Source organism: Sander lucioperca, chromosome 3, assembly GCF_008315115.2.
Source record: "Sander lucioperca isolate FBNREF2018 chromosome 3, SLUC_FBN_1.2, whole genome shotgun sequence".
Classification (NCBI taxonomy): domain Eukaryota; kingdom Metazoa; phylum Chordata; class Actinopteri; order Perciformes; family Percidae; genus Sander; species Sander lucioperca.
Window position 1 is genome coordinate 40,945,888 of NC_050175.1, and position 27,009 is coordinate 40,972,896.

Sequence of the window (27,009 nt, forward strand, 5' to 3'; positions counted from 1 at the left end):
TTTATTCAACAGTAACAGTTATTTAAGAACAATTACACATGACATGTGTAATTGTATATACTTGTTTATAGTGCTTTTCACTACAGAAGGAAAATATTGCTGCAATTAGTTTTTCATCTTGGATTTAATTGAGAAATAAAATATAGTCATACATACTGGTTTCCCTCTCTGTTCACTAAATGCATAGTAGCATTTCTCCTGGTACTGTATTCAGGGAAATTAAATATTGAGCTCTGTAACAGTGCTGGTAGGGCAGCAGGAGGCCCTTCTATCAAAGTACACTTTCCTGATATTAATGAATTATAATTGCATTGTGAACATTAAATTGTAGTAATCATTCAACCAAGTATGTAGGCCTACTGGATATTTTAATATAGTTAAGAGTGTAATCCTTAACAGGTCAACTCAAAGACATGAAGAAATGTATAGGAATGTAATCCTAAAGATTTCTATTGGAAAAGATGAAAATCCTGTAGGACTGTTGGGTTTATTGGAATAAAAAGCACAATACTTCCGTCTGAATAATAGTGGAGTATAAGTATACAGTTGCAGAAAATAGAAATACTCAAGTGAAGTACAAGTACCTCAGAATTATACTTGAGCTTAGTAGGCTACTTGAGTAAATGCACTGAGTTACTTTCCCCTACCGAGTAGTTTAATCATTGAAACCTATAGCTTCCGCGACAAAGGGGGCGCTCTAACTCAGAGTATCCGCTCTTTCGCTGCCGTTATGCCCTATGCCTAAACGGCTCAGCTAACTACTTCCGGAAGTTTTATTATCAATGATTTTGTCACTTGTGTTGGATTAAAACACTACTCTGGTGTTTGTCTTTTGTTGTTGTCAAAAAAAATGTCGTACAACTACGTGGTAACAGCTCAGAAACCTACGGCAGTCAATGCCTGCATCACAGGTAAATATCCGCTGTTTGTTTTTCTTTGCAGTTGTGCAGTGGTTGGACATTTGCCACCTGCGTGCTAGCTGTGCTCCCGCGCTGCAAGTAAAGTGCTCCAGACAGGCCTGTAGTAGCAGCTAGCTGTTGTTTTGCTAAGTCAAATGTTTACTTGCTATTCTAGGCATACTCGTCTGTATGCAAGGCTTGACACACACGTCTCTTATCTGTTCATGTCTTGTTTGTTCTAACGCACGTAACGATCCGGTGAACCTTTCGTCAGTTCTTCTTTTGGATCTGACGTTAGCTGTTGTCGTGCCTAGTTTGGTTCTCGTTACCCCAGGTCAAAATGCGTTTTCTCTTGCTGACAAACATACAACGGCGCAGCTATTCCAAACTGCGTGATACATGCATACAAAGGCTATTTAGCAATCTGGTATAACCGGAGTGACAATAAGCATCTTCAATCATGAATCTAGTTGAGTGAAATGAGCCTGGTTTAGTCTATCACATGTGAACATTGTCTTGCTTTTCTCTGTTTCACATCATTATAGTATTGTAGAATAGTATAGTAAATATAATAATTTTGGACAAAAAAAGATTATTTTAATACATCACAGGTAGGGCCTCAGGTACTTTATGATGGGGGTTATTATTTTTGATTGTGCATCACCTCATCAATATTATTATATACTGGTTTTCATCAACAAATTCAAGAATGAACTTCCCTTTTCATTGTATCTGCCCTTAAAAAAAGACACTTCCTGAATGTAGCGGAGTCTGAACACAACAGACAGGAGTGACTGGAAAATCAACAAGTAACATCAGTAGGCAATAATCGATTATGGTCTGTCACTGCATCGATGCAGAATCGCCTAGGTCTGCATCGCGATGCATCGATGCAATGATTAATTTCAACACCCCTGCTTTTTAGTCATCTTTTACTCCGCTGCTCTTACCTCATCAACCGTGTAATTAACATGTTACAAATGTTGATATGTCTCCAGGTCACTTCACCTCTGCTGAAGACCTCAATCTGCTCATAGCTAAAAACACACGGTTGGAGATCTATGTGGTGACAGCCGAGGGGCTGAGGCCCGTCAAGGAGGTGGGCATGTATGGAAAGATTGCTGTCATGGAGCTCTTCAGGCCAAAGGTAAGGGTTGTGGGTGTGTGCGGTCAGTAGCAATGTGTAAACATTTCTTAAAATGAACTAGTTGGTGGGCTGTTGGGATAACTGGTTAACTAGTTTGTCTCACTGAAGATCTGTTTGTGTTTTTTTGTTGCACCGTGGACAAGTTTTTAAAAAAACTTATTTGAGGCAGAATGCACATACATTTCCCCAAGAAATAAGGCCAAAACATGTTAAATATATTTCTAGTCTATTTTGTTCCTTAATTCTCTTTAAATTTTGTTTTCAGGTGGACATTTTACAGTTGGGAAAATTGTTCTTCTATGTTGTTCCTGGCAGATGTCTGTGCCAGTTATGCTGCCTTTCCACTGTATGGTATGGTATGACTCGACTCACGTTTTTGGTACCGGTACTTTTCTCTTTCATTTCCCACTGCGATAGTACCCCCACAGTGTAGGCGGGATTCTAAACTGATCGCCATCGGCTCAGCTCGCTTGGAACCTCGACCAAGGTGGTACCAAAAAAAGTGCCAGGTACTATCCACAACTTTTGCTAATGGAAAACCAAAGAAGAGCGCGTCGAGTCATACCGTACCACGCAGTGGAAAAACTGCAATAGTATGTTATCTTAATAACAGAAATTTGAAAAAGAAAAAATGGACACCTCCTGAAAAGTCGTTATTATAAATCTTGGCTAGAAAAAAAAGACAGTGGAAACAGTGGATTCATAGGCTGGTCATGCTGCCCCTACTAATTAGGCTGAAAATTTCTTCCATTTGTTCAGGGTGAGAGCAAGGACCTGCTGTTCATTCTCACGTCCAAGTACAACGCCTGCATCCTCGAATACAAACAGAACGGGGAGAGCATTGACATCATCACTCGTGCCCACGGCAATGTCCAGGTGAGCCTGCAATACAAATATCAGGGTTGGTACGGGTGCTTGAAAGCCTTGAAAATGCTTGAATTTTGATGTTGTGTTTTCAAGGTTTGAAAAGTGCTTACATTTTGGATAAAATGCTTGAAATTGTAACTGTATTTCTTTCACAACAAATACCTATCTGACTAAATTGTTTGTTTATTAAATGGAGAAATAAAATGTGGAGGGTAACGCATAGACTTTTCAAGTTAGCCAACTGAAATAGCCTACTGTACACGTTAGCGCCTATTTGTTTACACTAGTAATTCGCAGGCTAAGTGACTGAGAGTACTTGGTGTGATAATGTAATGTTAGTGTAACCGAGGGTTTCTTATACTGTCTAGACTCAGGTTTGGCTGTAAAATAAAGACACGGGCTTCCAATGCTGGAACGAAGACGGCACTGCACGTCTCACTTTATTCAACCCTGGTCCCTGACACAGTCAAACGTCAGAAAATACTACACTTTATCCACTTCCGTTTTTCCCGTCACAATAAAAGCTCTATGTTTATTGTAACTTCCTCTTAAGCCTCAACTGGGAGGTTACACAATAAAATACCTTACATTAGTATTGCGTCCGTTATGGCACGTTCGTTTTGTGGAATATGTAGTGAACATAGCCAAAGTTACATCACAGTAACTGTAACGTTAACTACCCGGAAATTAAAACCTGCAAACGTTAGCCCAGTGCATAACAACAATCGTTGATTGCTGAACAGAAATCGTGTCAGATGGAGTGTCATACAATGATACAAGTAGCCTACTGTAAGGTTGAGGATGGCCTTATGCAATATTTACACTGCTCTATTCCAGTAGATAAATATATATCTTGGCAATGAAATACAATTTTTTTTTCAATTACATAATATAGGCTATTTATCAGGCAGGCGCCTGTGCACTGTCAGTCTTCTGTGTTAAAATGTCATTACAGGTTGTTGTTGTTGCACTGTCTCAGATTTTGTTCAAACCATGTCTCATCAAGAATGTGTCCCAAAACCAAGGCCTGTAAAATATTTCTGTTCAAATCCTATATCTTCATATTTTCAGCCCTTGAAATTACTTCAGTTTTACAGCCTGAAAATCACATTATCTGGGAAGCAATATTTGGACATTAATATAATGAAAAGTATTTTTCATAGGCAGCCCAAACTTTGTAGAGTGGAAGACAAACGTGTCAATATGACTGAACCATTACAAGTTTGTATGGCATGCCCTAGATTTGGAAAAAAGTGTGAAAAGACTCCCACTCAGTGCTCCTCTCCCTAGCTGTCTTACTGTATGTTATGTTATGAACCATGAAGAGATTAAACATTTTAAAAGGTGATAATTCAGGGTTAGTGAAGTGAACCTGTCGAGTGATTTTGTTTGGGGTAATTGTTTTTACATTGACTCAGGCAGGTTAGATAGCAAGCAAAGTCTACTTAGACAGTGATACATTTTGAAAAATAAAACTTGTGTTTTGCTTAAATATCTGATCCTTCTGCTGTTACGAAACACAATTGTGGCTGTTTATGGCATTATCTCTTTTAATGTGATAAAAACACTAAATAATAATTTTGACTGTGTATTGATATGTAATTTACGGTGGTGTAAGGTGCTGGAAAAAGCATTAAAATGGACCTTGAAAGTGCTTGAAAAGTGCTTGAATTTGACCTTGGTAAAGGTGTACAAACCCTGAAATATGATTCCTGAAATTCGCTGTATTCTAATATCTCCTCAATAAATATTTTCTTGATATCTATACAACACCCTCATTAATCAAACTTTAAATTCAGACAAACGCTATGCACAGTCTCGTTTTGCATTTATGACAAATGTTATTAGAATATGCTGTAATTTAAATTGGCAAGACTATTTTATTTAACATGTCAGTTGCATTCATTTCCTTAACAGGGTTTATATCAGCAAAGTTGTGGAATTCGTAGGTCTCATTTCAAAGTATAAAGAGCTGATAAAGGTTTACTAGCTATTTAACAGCAGCCTGAGAACACACCAAATGTGATTTATTTATTTTTGTCTGAAGTGTCCTGCTGACCTCAAACGTTTCTAAGTCAAACGCTCTTTTGCAGGATCGTATCGGGCGTCCATCGGAAACGGGTATTATCGGAATTGTAGACCCAGAGTGCCGTATGATTGGCCTGCGGCTGTATGACGGGTTGTTCAAGGTGATCCCATTGGACCGGGACAACCGTGAGCTCAAGGCCTTTAACATCAGACTGGAGGAGCTGCAGGTCATCGATGTTCACTTCCTGTATGGCTGCCAGGCCCCAACCGTCTGCTTCATCTACCAGGTACTGCAGAAGGAGTGGTACCTGATGTGGGATTGTGTGTTGAAGGGCATAGGAGAGACTTATGTTTTCATTTTTCAAGTGTTCTTTCAAGCCCATAGTGATAGTAAAATATTGTATTGTAGTATTGTATGACAGCAGTTTAACGGCCAATTTTATAGTTGTCCCTGTGGAGTTTTCCTGTAAGCAATCACATGTTGTGTTTACGTTCTGTACTACTCACTAAAACGCATTGTGTGTATCCTTCAGGTCTAACAAATGTGTCAAGTTCGTCTCCTTCCACATAAACTTTTTTTTAAGTATTTAAAATCCAGCATTGTTCCATGTTTACTGGTTTGCAGGCTTCTTCTGCCTTTGTTGGGACATTACATCATATGTTGCCGTGTTACTGCCCCTTGATCAGTGGAATCTGTCACCTGCACGCGATTTTAAAAAAAAAAAACCCCAAAAAAAACAGACCCGCACATAAAAAAAATGCCCCATAGTGCTTCTAAGTCTGAGGGCGTTTTCACACCGACAGCCTTTAGTTCGGTTGAATCGCACTAGAGTTTGTTTGTCCCGCTGGTGCGGTTCGTCATGGCAGGTGAGAACGCGGCATTCGCACTCGGGTGCGTACCAAAAGCGGACCAAACAAGCATACCGAGACCTGCTTGAAGAGGTGGTCTCGGTACGCTTTCAATCAAACTCAGGAGCGGTTCATTTGTTGTGAGAACGTGATCTGTACTCAAACCGCACCAACTATACATAGCCTACTCCGCAAGTCTGAGCTAGTGTCTCCTGTAGTCAGCTGTGTTCTGCGATGCAGCAGAGCAGCAAACTGTAGCAGCTTGCAGTGTTTCTATCACAGACCTAGACTGCGGTCAAGCTTGCCGTCCAACACTCGCATCTCCGTGGTCAAACCAGCTGCCGCTAAAATTGGAGACAGACGCCGCCAGAGCAGAGCAAAGTCTCTGTGACCAGAGCAGACGTCTCTCGCGAAAACAATGTCTAATCATTTTAATGAAATGAGCTGGTTTGACCATGGAGATGCAAGAAATATGCACTAGTCCAGAACACAGGTCCTCCTTCCTCTATTTACTTTCTTGCTCCCGCCCCCAGACACATCCGACCAATAAGAGGAGTGGACGTTCTTGCGTGATTTGTAATGGTGCATTTTGGTACGCTTGGATTTTTCCAGGTGTGAAACCAAACCGATCCGAACCGAGGGCAAATCGCTCCAAGTTTACTAACTCACCAACCGATTCGGACCAAAGCAAATGAACTACAGGTGTGAAAACGCCCTAAAACTCCACAGGGAACCTAAACTTGATGTCATATTGTCCCCTCATTCAAGACATTTCTTTGAAAATGTAACATGGTGTCCTGTTGTGTATGGTAGGACCCCCAGGGACGCCATGTGAAGACCTACGAGGTTTCTCTGAGGGAGAAGGAGTTCAACAAGGGCCCCTGGAAACAGGAGAATGTGGAAGCTGAGGCATCTATGGTCATCCCGGGTAATCGGAGCATATACTGTACACATTACTGACATAATCAATTCATCAATTAGTAAATCAACAGAAGCACTGCTAATGATATTTTGATCATCTGAATTCTACCTGGATTTTAGTAGTAGAATTGTTTTCTATCTGAATTTCACTCATTTATTTTAATTTTAAAGAAAGACCTGATACAAATGAGTTTTACCCATTAATCAAACTAAAACAAGCAGTTATGAAGGGATGATTTAGATTTTTATCTTTTGCATAAGATGATAAGAGTTATTAAAAACATTCTAAACCACAGCACATACGTCTTCCACAATAGAAAACCTATTTAATGTATATTTGATGCTTTATTCTCCTCTCAGCACCCACTGTATTGTAGATGAATTGAAAATATAGATGTAATTGATGAATTGATTATGAAAATAGTATTTATTTCAGCACTGCTCATACCTGTTTAGAACATACTCTGTGTCATATGTTTGCTCCTGAAATTGTACAAATCTAGTCCTGACTTTCTTGCTTTTGTGCTTGTATTTTAGTGCCAGAGCCATTTGGTGGAGCTATAATCATAGGACAAGAGTCCATCACCTACCACAATGGAGATAAATACTTGGCCATTGCACCACCTACTATCAAGGTAAAGACATCATATCATGGCTGTTGATAATGCTCTGTTTTTGTCATCGGTCTCATTTTAAAAAGTAGAATATTTAGTTGTTCTTTCTAAACCCTCCCGCTTTCGATATTATTCATCATTCAGCAGTCATTCAGTTGCAATATTTGGTAACCCTTTACTTGAAGGTATCTACATAAGAGTGACATGACACTGTCATGAACACATGACACTGTCATGACACAGTCATGACTAGGGGTGGTACGGTTCACAGAATCCACGGTTCAGTTCGTATCACGGTTTTAGGGTCACGGTTTTCGGTTCTGTACGGTTCTTGTTATTTCTTCTTTCTTTATATCATTAACACTCCAGAAATATACCTCAGCATATGATATATAGCTAAAATTAGCATATTGAATGCATATTGCACAATACATGCACACAGTGGCAGTTCTACAGTCGTGAACAAATTAGGACACCCATGCTAAAGTTGACTAAAAAGAAGAATAAAAAAATCATCTTTAGGAAATTGATCTTAATGCCTTAATTAAAAACATTAGGAAAAATTCAATCTTTAAGGACACCAATTTTCTTTGTGAATGAATAATGTATCGTAAATAAATAAATGTTCTTCCTTAAAATACAGGGGGCATAAGTAAGTACACCCCTATGTTAAATTCCCATAGAGGCAGGCAGATTTTTATTTTTAAAGGCCAGTTATTTCATAGATCCAGGATACTATGCATCCTGATAAAGTTCCCTTGGCCTTTGGAATTAAAGTAGCCCCACATCATCACATAACCTTCACCATACCTAGAGATTGGCATGGTTTTATTTCAGTTAGCCTAATAGCTGGTTTGAGTTGCATTGAGAGATGATTTTATGGAAAGTACCCCATGCCAATCTCTAGGTATGGTGAAGGGTATGTGATGATGTGGGGCTATTTTAATTCCAAAGGCCAAGGGAACTTTATCAGGATGCATAGTATCCTGGATCCATGAAATAACTGGCCTTTAAAAATAAACATCTGCCTGCCTCTATGGGAATTTAACATAGGGGTGTACTTACTTATGCCCCCTGTATTTTAAGGAAGAACATTTATTTATTTACGATACATTATTCATTCACAAAGAAAACTGGTGTCCTTAAAGATTGGATTTTTCCAATTTTTTTTAATTAAGGCATTAAGATCAATTTCCAAAAGATGATTTTTGTATTCCTCTTTTTAGTCAACTTTAGCGTGGGTGTCCTCATTTTTTCACATGACTGTATGTATTGTTTTATTTCCGCTGTCATCATAGGTAACATGAAATCCAAAATGTTCCCACACACCAGACTATATATGACGCTGGCGCATCCTCCAACTCCGGGCAGCCTTCCTTATCTCTCCCACTTGACATTTCTGCATGTGACGTGACCTGCAGCACTCCACACTGCACCTGAGGAGCGGTTGGCTCGGCGCCTCTCAAAATCTGACGAAAATCTTTTAAACTGACCTTTGTCAATCAAAAAAACAGACAGATTCAGCAACTGTATGGCCTATTTCTCACTTAAAATGTTTTCAGAAACACTTTTCGGTGAACTATTTTCGTAAAATACGAGATCGTATTCAGAACGAGACGCCATTAGAGTCTGTTTTGAAATTCGGGAGCAGCAAGAACCACGTGACGCGTTCGTCCAATCAGCTGCCATGTGTTGCGTTCATGTTGCTCATCCCCCTTGTCGTTTCCAGTAAGTGTTTTAACATAGGTGTCGAAAGTGGGCACTACGGCAGTAAGTGGTTAGTGCACATTAACAGTGTACTGACGAACCGTGCGACACACACACACGCTCCGAACCGAGACATGCGAACCGAGCGGTTCGGATGTTTTTTCATGAATCGTACCACCGCTAGTCATGACACATGAACCCTAACCCTAACTCTAACCCTAACCCTAACTTGTCATGACAAAAACCGAATGACACTTACTAAAAGAAGCGTTATGTCATAAACGTTTATAACTCGTTTATAATGTTTATGACACGTTCATGACAGTGTCATGTCACTCTTACGTAGATACCTTCAAGTAAAGTGTAACCCAATATTTTATAGTGTAGAATTGATTTACATTGTGTCTTGTAACACACCAAGAATATTACTTTCATAGTGTAATCATATTGTGACTGTATGTTAGCAATGTTGTTGTTTTTTTTCCTTTCGTAATTGGGAGGTAAAGCAAATGACAGCTCTTTAGCCCCATTTCATGTAAAGCTACCAGCTCTGCAGGGAAGGCTGCATAGAGACAAGTACATGACCTTCATTTAAAGCAAAGCATCCTACTGGCATGATGATTGAACGGGTTTGTAATAACAATGAACATTTTCGTTATATAAGTGCGTTCCATACTGTTGGGTCCCAACTTATATCAACAATTCTGTAGAAACAAAGTAATGTTACTTGCAGAGTTGAGGTAAGGCACCGTCATTTGTTTCTATTCGTATATATGTTGCCATGTTTTGCCATGTTTCGTATTGGTCATTAGGATCCGAGTTTTATCATTTTAATACAAAGCAAAGTTAGCAGTGAATTGTTAGTATGAGAAGCTCCAGTGAAGTTTTGTCAAGTTAAACAGAGGTTTTGTGGGAAACTAAGTCCCAGGTGCGTAGCTCTTCGAATGAAGTAAAATAAAAATGGTGGTAGCAAAAGTAGCCATCAGAATTTCTATTATGCGAGACCCTGAGGTGTACTTCTTAGAGTTGATTTGTAAAGAACCTTGTGTTACTGTAAAGGGACATTGAAAGACAGGTTTAGAACTGCTGTGATGGTGACTTTAGCTCAAGATGCAGTTGCTGTACTGCTCCTCTCACATTTAACAAATCTCAAGGCAGCTTCTATAATTAGAGAATGTTCTATCACTGTTTGTGCGCTGCTTTTTGGTACCATGGGCTCATAAATTTTGGAAAGAACATTTCAAGTTGTTCAGATGTAATAGCTTCTGATTTAGAGTTACACAGCTTTGTTATGTCTTCATGATAAAAAAAATAATGTCTTTGCTAGAGTTGTTGGCTGTGTTGATAACTAACATCAGTCTGATATAGGGGTGATTGATTTATGCTTTTTCTTCTGATTGACTTGGTCATTTTGGAATTCAATATCCAACTTTCTATCCATTTCACCTGTTTGATATTTGATCACAGTATGTTTTAATAAAAGTGCGTGTGACGTCTCACATGTGGCTATGACTTCGCTTAGCCCACTTTGCAGAAAATACCAAGATGCATATAGTGTATCGCCATTCAGCCGAAAAAATACCAAGATAGGATTTTTGGTCCATATCGCCCAGCCCAACTAAGCACCCATCAAGTGTCGCGTGTTGTTTAGCTGCAACAGAAGTAGGTGCTGCTTGAAATGCTTCCAAGCCTACTGTTATGTCACTGTTGTTTCCTGGCTCATATCTGTGTCCTACTGATTCTCTGCTGATTGGTCATTAAAAGCCCCAAACTGCCTGCCTGTACTAACCCAGCTCACGATTGCCTTGCAAGCTGTCATGTCTCGGTTACAACTCTGCTTTCACAGTAGCATTGCTACATCATTGCTCAGCAGGTCTTGGGGAGGTGGGAAAGAGTTAGTCGGTTGTTGCTATGTGACTAGTCCGGCCTACCGGATGTACAGTGCTGGGATAAAGTCTGACATCCAGCACGTCTCTCATGCTCCGGATGTAACTCCCTTTCTCTGCTATCTCTTTGCCAAAAACAAAGTCACTGCGTCCATGGCTTAGCGCCACCCAAGACGGTTGTGATTGGTTTAAAGAAATGCAGCCAGGCCATACTCCAGCGCTGTGAAGATAAGTCTGGCATAGAGCTGGGCAATATATCGATATTATATCGATATCCTGATATGAGACTAGATATCGTCTTAGATTTTGGATATCGTAATATGGCATAAGTGGTGTCTTTTCCTGGTTTTAAAGACTGCATTACAGTAAAGTGATGTCATTTTCTGAACTTACCAGACTGTTGTAACTGTTGTATTATTTGCCTTTACCCACTTAGTCATTATATCCACATTACTGATGATTATTTATCAAAAATCTCATTGTGTAAATATTTTGTGAAAGCACCAATAGTCAACACTACAATATCGTTGCGGTATCGATATCGAGGTATTTGGTCAAAAATATCGTGATATTTGATTTTCTCCATATCGCCCAGCCCTAGTCTGGCAATGCGAGACTACTATGCGACTAATGAAACCCCACTCTTACTTAAGCTGAAGTTTTTATTTCCCCCCCACACCTAATGTAACATTAGTATTCAGCTGAAACACACTCTTTTCTGCAGTGTCAAGGAAACTGAATCATATTCTTTTGATGTATAACAAAATTTTTTGGCAGTCAATTAATAAATTGTCACTCACGAGCGCAGAAATGAAAAACAAATGTGAGACACCAAACATTCTGCCAGCGTGGAGGTCTGCTGAATGTGTCTGAATTCATATAATACTCGTCTATGTTGGGCTAGCTGACTGCTTTCGCTTGTTGAATCTAACAAGCTAAATTACCTGCCATTCAGTCGAGAGAGGGATGCTAGAGGTTTGGGAAAATAAAAGTAGATCCACCATTTGACCGAAGATGTTAACAATACCACAGGCAGGAGGATAGTGAAGTTTTGTAAAGGTTCGTTCAAGTGAGAAATTGACTCGGCTTGTACTGTAGACAACAGCAATAACATTAGCTTCTGTTGAAGGAAAAGTAGAGGAAGCTCAGTCACACTACGTGATTTTTATAACAATTCTAATCAGGACTACTGTTCTAGCCAGCTTATAGTGGAGACAGGAACTCCAGTTTTAAAGCTTAAAGCTTTTTTTCCCAAACATGTCAGGCCAGTCGGGTTAGGCTTGCGTTGTCAGGCAGCCCAAATCTAACTGGGACTGAAAGCTGAGAGTGACTCTGACAATATCCCAAGGGAATTTGTTCAAGTGGAAAGCAAAAGAAGAGAAGTTATTTTTTACTCCTGTCATAGTTTGTGGTTCAGTAGAATTTTCTTACTTCACTCTGTTTAAAGGTGCAGTAGGTAAGACTTGTAAAACTAACTTTCTGTCATATTTGCTGAAACTGACCCTATGTTCCAGTAGAACTACATGAAGCAGGTCATTTAAAAAAAAATATAGCTCCTCTGGCACCACCTGTGATTTGTGATTTGTGATTTGCAAAAATCCACAGCTCCCTGTTCAGATGCACCAATCAGGGCCGGGGGGGGTGTCTAACTGCGTGTCAATCACTGCTCATGCACACGTATTCATTCTCCCTTGTGGAGGGAGGGGCTTAGGAGACCGTTTTGGGCTTTAGTGGAAAGGGGGGAGGGACTGAGAAGTTGTTGATGTCCTGGATATTCTCAATCCTACCTACAGCACCTTTAAGTGGCTATGCAGTTTTATTTGGGACGCATATCTTATATAATATTGTATAAAATGCCAACATGCATTGAGCACACAAAAATTAAAATAAATCCCAGCCAGGTTGCTATTAGAAGCCAGTATTAGCTTATCTCAGATATATTGGTTTTAGCATATATGTCAGCTGATAAGTCACAAGATATGGCAGTACAGAAATACCAAATGATATGTTTTTAGGTACTTTAGAAACATTGTTGCTGTTGCATAAGTTGTCCTCCAGAGAGCGGTGACGAGTTATTTTTCCACTGTAAAATGCCCTGATCAATACATGTTTTGGTTCATAATGCTTCAATCATAAAATTGAAGGAATCTTATCAACATGCGTTTTTATGTAATGTGCTTATGTGAAAATATGAATATCTGCCAGTGTATCCTCATATTTCTTTTAAACCTTAATATCAGCATTGCCCTTAAAAAAAAATCCAGTATCAGTTGTGCTCTAATTCATTATTGTATCAATATTAATATGCCTGTGCCTATTGTAATCGTAATATTGTAATCAACTTTCAAATTGTACTTTCTCAAACATGAACCAAAGAATAAATAATTCTGGACCTTTTGTATTGCTCCGCCGGTCGTCTATTCAGGGTCCTGACAGGAAGGCAGGCCTCCTTGTTTAATCTGTGCTTTTCATGTCAGTTAAAATTTGAACAGTCTGTAGCTCTGTGAGTCAGATTTAAGCTGTACGTTGGGGAAGCGGTATGGTTTCTTAATGAGAACGAACAAACCAAACCTTGTGATGACAGGCCTCTGTGCCTGTACTTGGACATGCTCATATCATTTATATGGATAATGCATGAGGTGAGCATGAAGACTTCTTCTGTACCGGTGTAATTCCACAAGCTCTTGCAGCTCCTCCACTGCAAGTGTTATTTTAATGATTTGTTTGTGTTCCACTCTCATTTACAGCAAAGCACCATTGTCTGTCACAACCGGGTGGACCCCAATGGCTCTCGCTACTTGCTGGGGGACATGGAGGGACGTCTGTTTATGCTGCTGTTGGAGAAGGAGGAGCTCATGGATGGCACAGTGGCGCTCAAAGACTTGCATGTGGAGCTGCTCGGAGAGGTCCTCTATTTATCTTATTCTCTATGTCTCCTTATCTCTCTGTCTGTCTTCACTGTTTATCCACCTGCCTATCCTCTGGCATTTCTCCCATCTGTTTCTCTCTACCTGGCTCGACCACCCTTTCTGTGGCTTGTTGATTTCTTTTCTCCTGCTGCCTTTCGCCTTTCAGTACCCTCTTTGTTACGATTGACTCTTTTAAGTGTTTATAGACCTGGCAGTAGCTAAAGGATCAGTCTACACTTGTAGGGAAGATGAGGACAAAATGATCCCACCTCTTTGTTGCTAGCTTGCCAGGCTGTCAGTTCCCTTTTAAGTTGATTTAGACAATGACTTTATATCAATCCTGGGCTCAAACTAAATCTCATCTTAAAGGCACACAGCTTTCGGCTTGTGGCAACGTCTTCTAATGACTTGCCAAGGAGAATAGAAAGGTAAAATGCGGCTGAGTGATGCTGGAACTAGAAGCTTTTTAAATTGTTTATTTAGCTTTCGAAGTAGGAGAATCTTCTAAAGTAAAATTTTAGAACAATAGGATTTGTTTTCATTTTCCTACTTTCCATTTGGCAAACAACAAACATGTGCATTAACACAATTATTTGCCATCTTTGTCAATACTTAATTTGTGTGTCTATATAGCTGAACAGAATTGTCCTCAGTAACCTTTTTGTTGTTGCAAAGTTGACTGCAAATCATTATTAAGTAATCTGTCAAAAATGTTTTTCAATTAATGGTTTAGCATGTAAAAGGTCAAACATTCTAATGATGTGCCATCTGAAATTGCCAGAGCCTAAAGTGATCTCTCATAATTCTCATTTTGTTTGACCACCCGTAAAAGCAAAATAATTCAGTCTTCAATGTTGTGACGTGAAGGGCAGCAAGCAAATACTTCTATTTGCAAAGCTTTGGTGTTTATACTTAAACCTACATTGTGTAATTTTTTGAGTTGATTCTTAGCAAAAACCCCTTTTGTTCTTTCACAAATATGTGCTCATTCATGTGTAATTACTTCCACCAACTAATCAAAGTATTCTCTTAAGCGTAGAATCTGACATTCAGAATCATTCAGAATACATACGAGCGACTCACTCGAATGACGGCAGCCATGTAGCGCCTCCATCTTTAAAATACCTTAGCCAAAGAGGGACATACCTCCGCATTTCGCACTTTTAGGCTCAGTGGCACCGCGACGAATGCCAGCCGGGAGGGAAAAAGAGAATTAAAACGACAACGTGACAGGCAAAGCAACAAGACCAAAGTTAATATTGGAGTGGCTAGAACAGCTGCGTGTAAACGATGGAGATACTAAGAGCTAATTTCGGGTTCGGCCACCGTAGCAGTTGAAACGCGCTCAGAATGGGAAGGGCTAGAAAGTAATATTCAGTTGGTTGTCAATATACCCGATCTGGCAAACTTGCATAGTGCGGTTTTAGCTGATAGAGAGCCGCAAAGCGAATGCAGAAGTGCCGTTCACCCTGTAACGAGTTGATGAACCACTGAAACGATTTTGGAAACATTATTTTAAGGTGCAAAAGAATCTTTAGTGTTGCTTTAAATGACTCAAACGATTAAACAAACAAATCTATTGTAAAAGTTGTCATTGATTGACAGTGTCCGTTCAAAGCGTGCCTGATCAGAACGGGCCGATTGCGCTGCCTCCAGTATTACTTGCAGCTTTCTCGAGAACCGCTAATCCAAACAACTTCACACTTGACACTGCACTGGGTCCTAAGCAACACACCTACTGTGACATAGTTGCGTCCCCTAGCAATGCTAGAGTATAAGCGTCATTTGCTTACAGCTAGCTATTTGGGATCAGGCTATTTCAAGGATTAAAAGCGCTTTTTCTGAAAGTTACGTCTCTGAAGCTTGAAATGTTAGTTTGCTACAATGTAACCTCTCCGGTCTCTCTTTCTTCTTCTGTTCTTGAATGTAGTGTATAGGGCTGGGCAATATATCAATATTATATCGACATTGACATATGAGACTAGGTATCGTCCTAAATTTTGGATATCTTAATATCGTGATATGACGCAAGTGGTGTCTTTTCCTGGTTTTAAAGGCTGCATTACAGTAAAGTGAAGTAATTTTCTGAACTTACCAGACTGTTCTAGCTGTTTTATTATTATTTGCCTTTATTGACTTAGTCATTGTATCCACATTACTGATGATTATTTATCAAAATTCCTTGTGTAAATATTTTGTGAAAGCACCAATAGTCAACTCTACAATATCGCCACAATATCGACATTGACGTATTTGGTCAAAAATATTGTGATATATATGATTTTCTCCATATCACCCAGCCCTAGTAGTGTAGCAAGCGGTACCCAGCATGCCGTTCGGCGGTGTAACAGCTGCTTTTTTTTTTTTTTTTCTCATATTATAGTAAACTGAATATCTTTGGGGTTTGGACTGTTGGTTGGACAAAACAAGCAATTTGAAGACATCACCGTCGGCTCTGGGAAATTGGGATAGACATTTTTTTTTTTTTTACTACAGACTGACAGATGGACTGTGACATCCCTTGAACCACGCAGATGGCATTGCTTAAAAAAAATAAATAAATAAATAAATAAATACTCATAGTTGCAGCCATCGGGTGGATATGGCCTCAGAGATGTTTTTGTGTCTCTCTCCAATGACAGACATCCATTGCTGAGTGTTTGACCTACTTGGATAACGGCGTGGTCTTTGTGGGCTCCAGACTGGGCGACTCCCAGTTAGTGAAGGTAAGCAGCAAGAGACAGTTTCACACGTTCCACACCAAACAACAATCAACAACATCATTAAATGCAATCCTTTTTTTAAAATCTTTAAATCGTTCCATAAACCTGTTGTGTTTCATGAAGGGGGATGGAGTATGGCAAAGTATTTGGTCCCTCCTTTGGACTGTATTATTTTGACATTTGTTTTGAAGTACAATGTTACGTTTGCATTTGGTATCTTAGAACTTTTAACTTTTTGATAATCTTCAACAGAAATCCATACAAAATGACACATCACATGTATCACCATGTTCACCATGTACTGTCATCCTTTCTCAGTGATTTGTAAAGAGGGTTCTCTTTGTTTCTCTGCAGCTCAACGTGGACAGCAATGAACAGGGCTCGTATGTGGCGGTGATGGAGACGTTCACCAACCTGGGGCCCATCGTGGACATGTGTGTGGTGGACCTGGAGAGGCAGGGCCAGGGCCAGGTAAACGCCACAAAACGCTGAATCCTTTTTAATTTCTGTGGAAAAAGTGATGTATTTTTTGCCACCAGCAAAGCAGAAGAGACATAACACATGCTATATCACAGCTACATATTGAAAGCAAATCATTCAGATAAAATAAAAGGTTTCTTGGGGCGTTCGCCGGAGGATGTAAACATGACGAGGTGATTACCGAAAACCCTCTTTACAGTCACTGGATGCACTTTATAGCTTATGGTGAGTCTCCATCTGTGTTTTTCTCTCTATCATCCTCTTTGTCACAGCCTCCAGGGACTCTGGGCTTATACCGCCAATGCAGCCCGTTTCTTGCGTCGTGTTAACAGTGTTTTTGTCAGCAGAATTAAACATGCAACATACTACAGCACAAACCTGCCACTGGCCAGAATAGCCCAGTGCAAGTATTCTTGCTGACATCAAATGCATGGCTTCCTGTGCCTGTTTTATAGGCAGTCTGGGTGTTCTTCTTTTGTCTAGTCTATTTTTTTGTTGACGGTGGTCCCTGTACGTCTGGAGTAATGCGCGCCTGGTATCCTATTTGCATCTAGATATAATTTAGCTGCACTGCAGTAAAACCTGATGTTAAAATTCATCTCTGGTACACAAACTTAAATTGGCTTTCTTGGTCCATTGCAAAAAAAAGTCAGATTCCTCTAATAATATTTACACCATTTTAAATCTGACAGTGAAGACCTCGTCGCAGTCATTTCCTATCTGCATGTGTGTGTCTGAACAATCATCTTTAGCACTTCTGTGTACTTAGTAGAGCTGGGCGATATGGAAAAAATCTAATATCACGATATTGTTGACCAAATACCTCGATATCGATATTGCGGCGATATTGTAGGGTAGACAATTGGTGCTTACAAAAAAATATTTACACAATGAGATTTTTGATAAATAATCATCATTAATGTGTATATAATGACTAAGTTGGTAAAGGCAAATAATAGAAAAGATATAACAGTCAAATAAAAAAATTACATCACTTTACTGTAATTCAGCCATTAAAACCAGGAATGACAACACTACTTGACATATCACGATATTACGATATCCAAAATCTAAGACGATATCCAGTCTCATATCATGATATCGATATATTGCCCTTCCCTAGTACTTAGGTTTGCTTACCTGAATATAATGTGACAACCCATATTGCAATGTCAAGTTTAAAAGCCAACAATAAGACACAATTGTATGTCTCTACCCAGCAAAGGAGTTTCATCTTGTTCCTGTAATATCATATTATTATTTCTTCTTTATGTTAAATGAAACCAGATGCAAAATGAATCGGTCTGTTTTTGGGCACATTCTTCATACATATTTCCAATATGACAGTTTGACAAAAGCGTTGCTCGATTGAACATTTGTCCTTCTTTGTATCAAATCAGTGAGGCAGAGGGAGATGAAACGGTGAAGTAACGAGAGAGATACAGTACAGAAGGTTTTGTTGGCAGGGTTTGACACCAGGCCTCAGGGTTCTTGATGTGGTTCCAAAGGCAGCGGTCCACTAGAGCTCAGAGCCACTCTCTGGGTACAGACCAGCACACAGTCTGCCACTGACTGTATTCATCCACACACTCAAGCTCATTTTAATCTGTTGGGGCCCAGAGCTAAATCCAATAATTGTTTTAATTTGCCATTTGCACTAAATCCACAGAGTATTTGACCTGGTTAATTGGTGCGGACACATTCCAAGACAGTTAAGACCGGACTGATGCACAAGCTGCAGGGGAAAAAAAATAACTGGACCCTCTCAGAAAAAGCATGAAAAATGATTGTATTCACAGATGTGCAGCTGCAAACCAGATTGGGGTTTATGAAGGATAAAATACAATAATAAAAATAGTAACAAATACACAAACAGCATGTATTATGTGCAGATTATCAGGATTTAGTCCAACCCAGTCTCACGGCAGTTCGTGAAATGGTCACGTTATTTAATCTATTGATTTGTGTACACGGACACGTTTATGTCGTTTTTTTCGTGGTGGTGAGCACGAATTTTGTTGTAATGTATTTCAATGGGGAGCATATTTTGTGATGACAGCACGACTACGGTAGGGAGTAGTATGAAAAGCCGAAAATCCGCATAGGGAGGTTGGTCGGGGTGGTGGATGACAACAACACAGGACTTTTACCCCGGAGACCGGGGATCGTGTCCCGCGTGTGGCGTTTTATTTCCCCGTTGTTCTTTTCCTAAACACAACCGTCCCGTTGTTGTCGCACGTCCCCCAGAGACCGCGGGTCGTGTCCCGGCGTGTGACGTGTCCTTTCCCCGTTCTTCTTTTCCTAAACCCAACCTCCATATGGATGCTTCCCATTCCGTGCTGAGCACCACGAAAAAAACGAGATGAACATGTCCGTGTACACAAATCAATAGATTAAAAATAACGTGACCGAGGGCATTTGAAAACACTCTCGGGGGGGTTAGGTGGGTTGCCAGGTTCACTGTGGTTCTTTCCATTAGAACGAAGCCTTTGGGTGGCAGGTGGTAGACACTGAGATTATATGGCCTCTGGTATTAATCCTGTTAGTGTGCTGTGACTGGATGAATGAATAACATTCTAATGCTCTCTAGTCTCACTGTACAGACCCCTTCAGGGTGTTGGATCTCAACGCTGTTGCCATGTATGAACTGGCAATCTCAGAATAAACTGCTACTATTACTGCTACCACCACTGAAGCTGGATATAATAACTACTACTACTAGTACTAATGGCAATAACAAAGAGCTGAACAATTTGGCACTCAAAAGAAAATCAAACTGTAACTATTTTGATAATTGATTAATCATTTTAAGTAATGTTTTAAGCAAAAATACCAAACATGCCCCTGTTTCAGATGTTTTAGAGAAAATAGTAACTATAGGATCAACTACATCAAAAACCCTATTAAAAATAGTAGGGAAATCACAGCCCTCATATCTCAGTCAATGTCTTTATGTCTTTCTGTGCCACTTTCAGCTGGTGACGTGCTCTGGTGCGTTCAAGGAGGGCTCCCTTCGGATCATTCGCAACGGCATTGGGATTCATGAGCATGCCAGCATTGACCTTCCGGGAATCAAAGGTTTCTGTGTTCTCTGTGTGTGTGTGTGTGTGTGTCTCTCTCTTCCACCACCTCCCTCTCAAGTCTTGACTTTATCTGGCCCTTATTCCTTTCACTTCAACCTGCACATCTGTTTACCTTGGCTGGCCAAGACGCCAACTGTTGTTCGCCCAAGCTCCGCATGCGAGCGTCGGCAGATGGCTCAGATGTCCTAGGTCTTGGTTCAGTCAGTACTTTCAAAAGAAACAGGGAAATTGCCAACCTTTGGAAACATTTGTTTTCATTTAGTATACAAATGAGCACTGCAATGTCTGCATTAGTAAAGTGTCAAGTGGAAGAATCCCATTAGGTTTAACAATGGCAGAGACCTCTTATTCCCAGAAAATGAGGTTTCCTCTCCCAAGACTGTTCTCTCATGCTTAAATGAGACACACAGGTTAGGTTGTTAGGCTTCAGCTGTTTATTGACCATCTCTGCCCTAAACGCCTCAGATGCTGCCTGTTGCCCCTGGCCTCTTGATGAGAGACAATTATTCACTAAAGCAATCAATAGCTCTCTGAGAGGGATCTGTAACCTGTACATCTTCCAACAAGTTACAATTTGACAGATGGAACAGTTTAAAGATCGAGTTGGATTTTGGCTGGACATTGCATTTTTCTTGCTCTGCAGAATGGTGCATAAAGTAACTTTTATTTCTAACACCCTCTCTCAATTTCCCTTCAAGGCTTGTGGCCGCTCCGCTCAGAGGCAGGCCGAGAGACAGATGACATGCTGGTGCTGTCTTTCGTGGGACAAACACGGTGAGTGTTTGCCGTACAGCATGCCAGATAAGTGTAGATAAGAGTCCATTCCGAATGCCTTTTATCTAAACTTTAGAGTGTGTTTTTCCTTAGAGTGTTGATGCTGAGTGGCGAGGAAGTCGAGGAGACTGAACTTCCCGGCTTTGTGGACAACCAGCAGACATTTTACTGTGGCAACGTGGCTCACCAGCAACTCGTTCAAGTTTGTACACATACACACACTTCTGTTACATGTGCTGTCAGCGTGCTTCACAAGAACATGCTTTGTTTAGAATAACACCGACATCTAGTTCAAAGCAGAAATAACATCTAATTTCACAAACTCTAAATTAATTATAAAAAATAACTTATTCAACCGTGGCCTTTCCTCCATTTAATGAAATATACTTTGCTGGAGCTGAATCATACATGATTGAAAGGGGAGTTGAGAATATGAAGGGCGCAAAAAGGACTTCATGTATTTTACATTTGGTTGAGATGAATATTGCACTTCATTTAAATTCAAGTTTTAGCTGGCCTTTTTTAAATGAGGATGAAACCTGCTGGGAATTCTGCCAACTGTTAGATCCTCAACCATACATCTTTAGGTTGTTATGACAACACTGCTTGTGTTTTGAGGCAGGGACATTTTTACTAACTCTCCTGCCCCTCAGAGTTGGTATATTTACACTGAATACATTTTCACTTTTGGGCTGGCAGTAGCTCACGCCGTAAGAAGTTGGGTTGGGAACCGGAGGGTCGCCGGTTAGGGCTGGGACGATATGCTTTTGTCCCAATTCGATTCTTTCACAATACATTTGTGCTGATTTGATTTGTTTTGCGATTTTCATTTATTGCGGTTGTGGAAGTATTACGATTCGATAGTATTGCGATTTGCTTTTCCTTCTTTAACGAAAACAAAAGTTGAATAATACACTTCTTGAGACAATATACCATGAGGCATTTCTAATAAGTAATTGTTTTCTCAAAAGAATGCACATCACATGGTGACATTTATTTCATCTGTAAAGAAGTACATAGCATGTATTTTCAGCTTTTTCTACTTTCTCATGCTTTCTGGCAAAGACAGTCATTTCAAATGATTGAAGTTGGTAGTTGCACTTAAACTGGCTGTAGAGTTGCGTTTTTACTTTGGCCTTCAATGGTTTTATCAAAAATTACACCGTGGTGGACATGGTTGGGTCACTCAAATGAATGGACTGAAAGCAGGAACAGAGAGACTGTGCCAATTTTCAGCGACATTGTTACATGAAAGGGTTGCTCAAAGTGCTAAACCCAATAAGAATAAATGCCTGACTACAGTTCTTTTAGCCTTGTTTTAGCTCATTAATTTGTTCCTCCATCCCACACATAGACTGTGTAATTGAGCTTTGCTGCTCTAATTAACCCTGCAATACAAAACTGTAGGCAGCATATCCGACAAGCCATACCTGCCCAGCACCAAATTGCAAAAATCTAAAGAAGCGCTCTGTAAACAATGCTGAGCATCTAGAAGGACCCAGATATTCTTCTCAGGGACAGTTGGAGACCAAGCCAGAGCCAAAAGACCAATGGATACAGGATTTAACAGTTGGCCATAAACACAACTCCAAAGCGATAGTTGTGTTGCCTGCACACCAACATACAGTAGTTTGCTTTGGAGCATTTGTTCTTTGGTCACACATTTCTTTATGAAGTATTAGGGATGGCAGTGTTAGCCAGTCGGTTCCTGAGGATGAATCCTAAAGCCCAGTTAAGACTAAAGATTTGCGATGAGACAAAACCCTTCTAGAGCGTCGCAGGGAAAAGTTGCAGCAGTCTGAACTGGCCCGTCTCAGCTCGACTCAAGTCGGCTGATAGTGGCGCCTGCGACTCAGCTTGTCAAGTCGCAGAGGCCGGTTTCCGAACGTGAGGGACATCACCTGTTTTAACAGCCAATAGAGAAGTCAGCTTGTAAAGTCAGCTACAAACTATAGAAATAAAATGATCAATAATACATTTTATTTTTGTTACGAACTGTCAACTGGTGGAAATGGCCGTGTTTTAGACAGTCTCGACGACCGCCCGCGAGCACAGGGGTCGAGCGAGCTAGAGTGTGACTGAAGAGAGTGAGCTGCAAACAAAGCAGTGAATCGGAGAAATAAAACGTTTTCGCCGATTCATCACTAGAAATGCGATTTGTAGCAAGCATCTCACTATCACTACTGTTATCCACATTTGTATTTAGACGCTACAAAAAAGCCTGAAAGTTGGAAATAGACAGAAGTGAGTCGTCTCGTCACATTTGGTGTGAACTGGCAGGTTTCCGAACATTGCAGACTGGCTCGTTGCAAGTTTCAACTCGTCTTGTCGTGAATCTTTGGTCTGAACTGGGCTTAATGATTTTGGGGATCCCCTCACTTTTGCACCATGAGATGATATTTTAGTTTTTTTAGTGCAGCGTCTCTTGGACGAATTGCCATGGACTAATTACTATTTACTTTGGTGATCCCCCTGACTGGTTTTCTTAGTGCTAATTGGCAAATGTGAACATGCTAAACTAACTGCGGGATAACAATAGAATCTACTAAACTACATGGTAAACATAATACCTGCTAAACGTTATGTTAGCAGTAGGGCGGCACGATATGAGGAAAATGTCAAATTGAGATTATTTTGACTGATGTTGCGATTGCGATATGATTCACGATGTTGGAGGGAATGATCAATTTTTTGGATCATCGTTCTCATTTTTATTGAAACACAAATAAAAATGTACTATAGTCATGTAGTGTGATTTTTGCAAGAATCTGTACCAAACAAAGTTTGTTTTCTGTAGTCTGTAGGATGGGATTTGTAGGCCCAGGACATCTCGGCATACCCACAATACTTCATTTAGAATGGTTTGACACATATTTTGCCTTTTAACAAATATTGCGGCAATAAATGAGCCATTAGTCCTGTTTGACACGAGCTGTTTCCCAACAGTGTGTTCTGATACAGAACTTCAATTTAAACTGTTTTGGTTTCTTTAAATGTGCTGTGATTTGCACTGCACTGCAAACATAAACAAACTGCAGAAACTGAAGAATATGATCTTCATCACTGCTTCTGGATTCCTTCTCGAATATATGCTGTATTTTCACATCTCATTACATCTCCATATGATGTGTGCTCCCCAGCAGTGCAACACCTCCATTTATAGTCTGACTGTTGTTTGTACCTGCTGCTAGGGCTGGGCGATATAGAGAAAATCAAATATCATGATATTTTTTACCAAATACCTCTATCGATACCGCAACGATATTGTAGTGTTGACTGTTGCTTTCACAAAATATTTACACAATGAGATTTTTGACAAATAATCATCAGTAATGTGGATATAATGACTAAGTGGGTAAAGGCAAATAATAGAACAGTTACAACAGTCTGGTGAGTTCAGAAAATGACATCACTTTACTGTAATGCAGCCTTTAAAACCAGGAAAAGCCACCACTTATGCCATATTACGATATCCAAAATCTAAGACGATATCTAGTCTCATATCACAATATCGATATAATATTGATATATTGCCCAGCTCTACCTGCTGTATTTGTTAACCGAAGTTTCTTCAGCACTTTTTTTGTCTTGTCTTGCTTCTTCAATGCTCTATGGTGCTCCCCATCACAATATTCAGTGTTTCCCACACATTAACACATACACTAATGTGTGGCGGTGCGCCGCACTATCAACACCTGCCGCACAATCAACACCTGTCGCCGCACATTGCGTTTCATTATTCTTTTTAAAAAAAAATTTTTTTAACGCTATTTAAAACACGTTCAGCTGCATTTCCTTTCCCTGCTCTCTCACACACACACACACACTCACAGCCCCTCCCACCGTGCACACAGAGTCTGTCTCCATAAAGGAGAGAAGACGGCTAGCGAAATTCACAAGTTCACGAAAGGTTGGTATCTATCTCGTGAATACCTTTACACAACCCCCCCCCCCCCCGCCACAAATTGCTTTCTAATCTGTGGGAAACACTGTTATTCGAATTGTAATATTCAATTTGTATTTCTCTTTAACCTGAGGGACCTTTACTAGGTATTCACAAGACTCTTTGGTACATTCAATACAAATTCGGGCTGTCAAACGATTACATTTTCTTAATCGCGATTGATCGTTGAATTTCTATAGTTAATCGCGATTATCACATGATTAAAATTCTATTATTTTGCATTTCAGAACTGTTTTTAAGTATATATTAACAATGGAAAGCAATTCTTACCAGTGTATCTTGATTGGGAATCAAATGAATGCAAAGAAAGTGACTTTATGAACTTGATTTTAAGATTTGTATTTTTTTATTATATATTTAATCTAGTCACACATTTGAATCTAGAGTCAATATTAGGGTTGGGTATTGTTTGGTTTGGATACCGGTGCTAAAGCGGTACTTTTAAAATGGTACCGGTGCCTTAACGGTGCCTGAACCGAAAAAAAAAGAAGGGTACTAAACAGTTGGCGACATTAAAGAATGGCTTGTTTATTGCTAAGGCCATATCGTCAAAATTAAATGTTTAATAATAATGTAATCACTATAACAATAACTTAGTTCACTAGTAAATAGCTTTTGAATGACAAAAACAACCACCAGATGGGAAAAGGGCATTTAACAACAACTTTGAATGCACCACGAGGCTGTAAATTACCAGTTTCATTGAACGCACCGTCTGTGTTTTTCCGACAACAGCAGCTGCAGATTGTTACATCCCGGTGTTGAATCCTCTACAGTGAAATATAGACAAACTTTACACCGTTTAGTGTTAGCTGTAAGCATTGTAACTGTGTTTAATCTAGCGGTAGGCTAACGTTAGCTGCTGTCAAGTATAGTGTTAACTAGCGTCACGTGCAGCGATGTTTCTGTTGCCTGTAACGTCTGTTTCAGAGCATCAGAGAGAAGTGCAGACATATCAGTGGCACCAGAATGAGGCACCGAAATCCGCATTGCTATTCCTGCAGCAGCAGGATGTGTTACTAGGAAGTACGGCAAAATAGTAGCCTGTTAGGCACGACGCAAAGCTGAGTGAAGTGAAAATAAATGAATAAATGGCGCCATGCGATTAATCCGATTTAAAAAATAAAAAATAAATAAATAAATAAATAAAATAAAATGAACGCATTATGCTCGGCCCTTAATCACATAATGCGTTAATGCTGACAGCCCTAATACAAATACAATTCTAGTATTAGGTCTTGAAAACACAAACATCTTATTTTGATGTTTTATGAAAGGGATTTCTGTAATCAAAAAAGCTGGCCATTTATCCTTCATTCCTTTCACTCCATTTGTGTTGTGTTTGAACTGCTGTATTTTCCATTAATACAGTATAATTCTTGAAATAATGGTGGGCAAAATGTCATTGTAACCTTCGTTTCATTTTCTGTTTAACGTCTGTAGTGTCTCCATCAGAATTGCTGAGAGTGTTTGTTTTTAAACATCTCAGGACTCAAGGAACTGATACATGCACCTTATGTTAAATAACCCAAGACGATTAAATGGAAAGTAATTTATCTTCCCTCAACCATCAAAAATACAGTCTCATCACATTTGTAAATCGTAGAAAAGTTCTCTTTGCAATTAATCATTTCTTTTCAGTCACTGAAAAAAAAGTGCAGTAACAAACATGGCACATAACCACATGTATAAACAACAAGATTTGCTTTGAAAGTGCTTCACATTTAGGCTCCACAGCATCCTTCCTGTCACTTCCCAGAAATACTGTGCAAAATAACATTTTAAAAGGGAAACACTCTGTGTGCCTGCAGATCACGTCGGGCTCTGTGCGCCTGGTGCTCCAGGAGAGCAAGGCATTAGTGAGTGAATGGAAGGAGCCACAGGGCAGGAACATCAGCGTGGCTGCCTGTAACCACACTCAGGTGGTGCTCGCCGTGGGCCGAGCTCTCTACTACCTGCAGATCCTGGCTGGAGAGCTCAAACAGATCAGGTAGGACATGGCTACAGACACAAGGGATACACCCATTGTCAGTTTACTGATATTCAGGCGGTATTTGACATGCACCTTACCTCCTCTACTACAAACACAGTTGATCACTGCCATGCTATAAGCACTTTGAATCATACCCAGAGCTGCTTCTTTGTAATATCTACACTA

General features: G+C 39.9%; 1 protein-coding gene across 1 annotated transcript in view; it reads left to right on the plus strand.

Moving 5' to 3' along the window:
- The first annotated feature begins 693 nt into the window (after positions 1 to 693).
- Positions 694 to 27,009, plus strand: part of ddb1 (damage-specific DNA binding protein 1) — a 58,334-nt gene continuing 32,018 nt past the window's right edge. Inside the window, exons 1-13 of the mRNA XM_031290035.2 lie at positions 694 to 911; positions 1,898 to 2,046; positions 2,806 to 2,922; positions 5,007 to 5,228; positions 6,604 to 6,718; positions 7,249 to 7,346; positions 13,666 to 13,824; positions 16,470 to 16,553; positions 16,905 to 17,021; positions 20,006 to 20,108; positions 20,812 to 20,887; positions 20,981 to 21,089; positions 26,663 to 26,841. Of these exons, the coding sequence (XP_031145895.1) occupies positions 851 to 911; positions 1,898 to 2,046; positions 2,806 to 2,922; positions 5,007 to 5,228; positions 6,604 to 6,718; positions 7,249 to 7,346; positions 13,666 to 13,824; positions 16,470 to 16,553; positions 16,905 to 17,021; positions 20,006 to 20,108; positions 20,812 to 20,887; positions 20,981 to 21,089; positions 26,663 to 26,841 (1,589 nt within the window). The 5' untranslated portion in view covers positions 694 to 850. The remainder of the gene's footprint in view (positions 912 to 1,897; positions 2,047 to 2,805; positions 2,923 to 5,006; positions 5,229 to 6,603; positions 6,719 to 7,248; positions 7,347 to 13,665; positions 13,825 to 16,469; positions 16,554 to 16,904; positions 17,022 to 20,005; positions 20,109 to 20,811; positions 20,888 to 20,980; positions 21,090 to 26,662; positions 26,842 to 27,009) is intronic.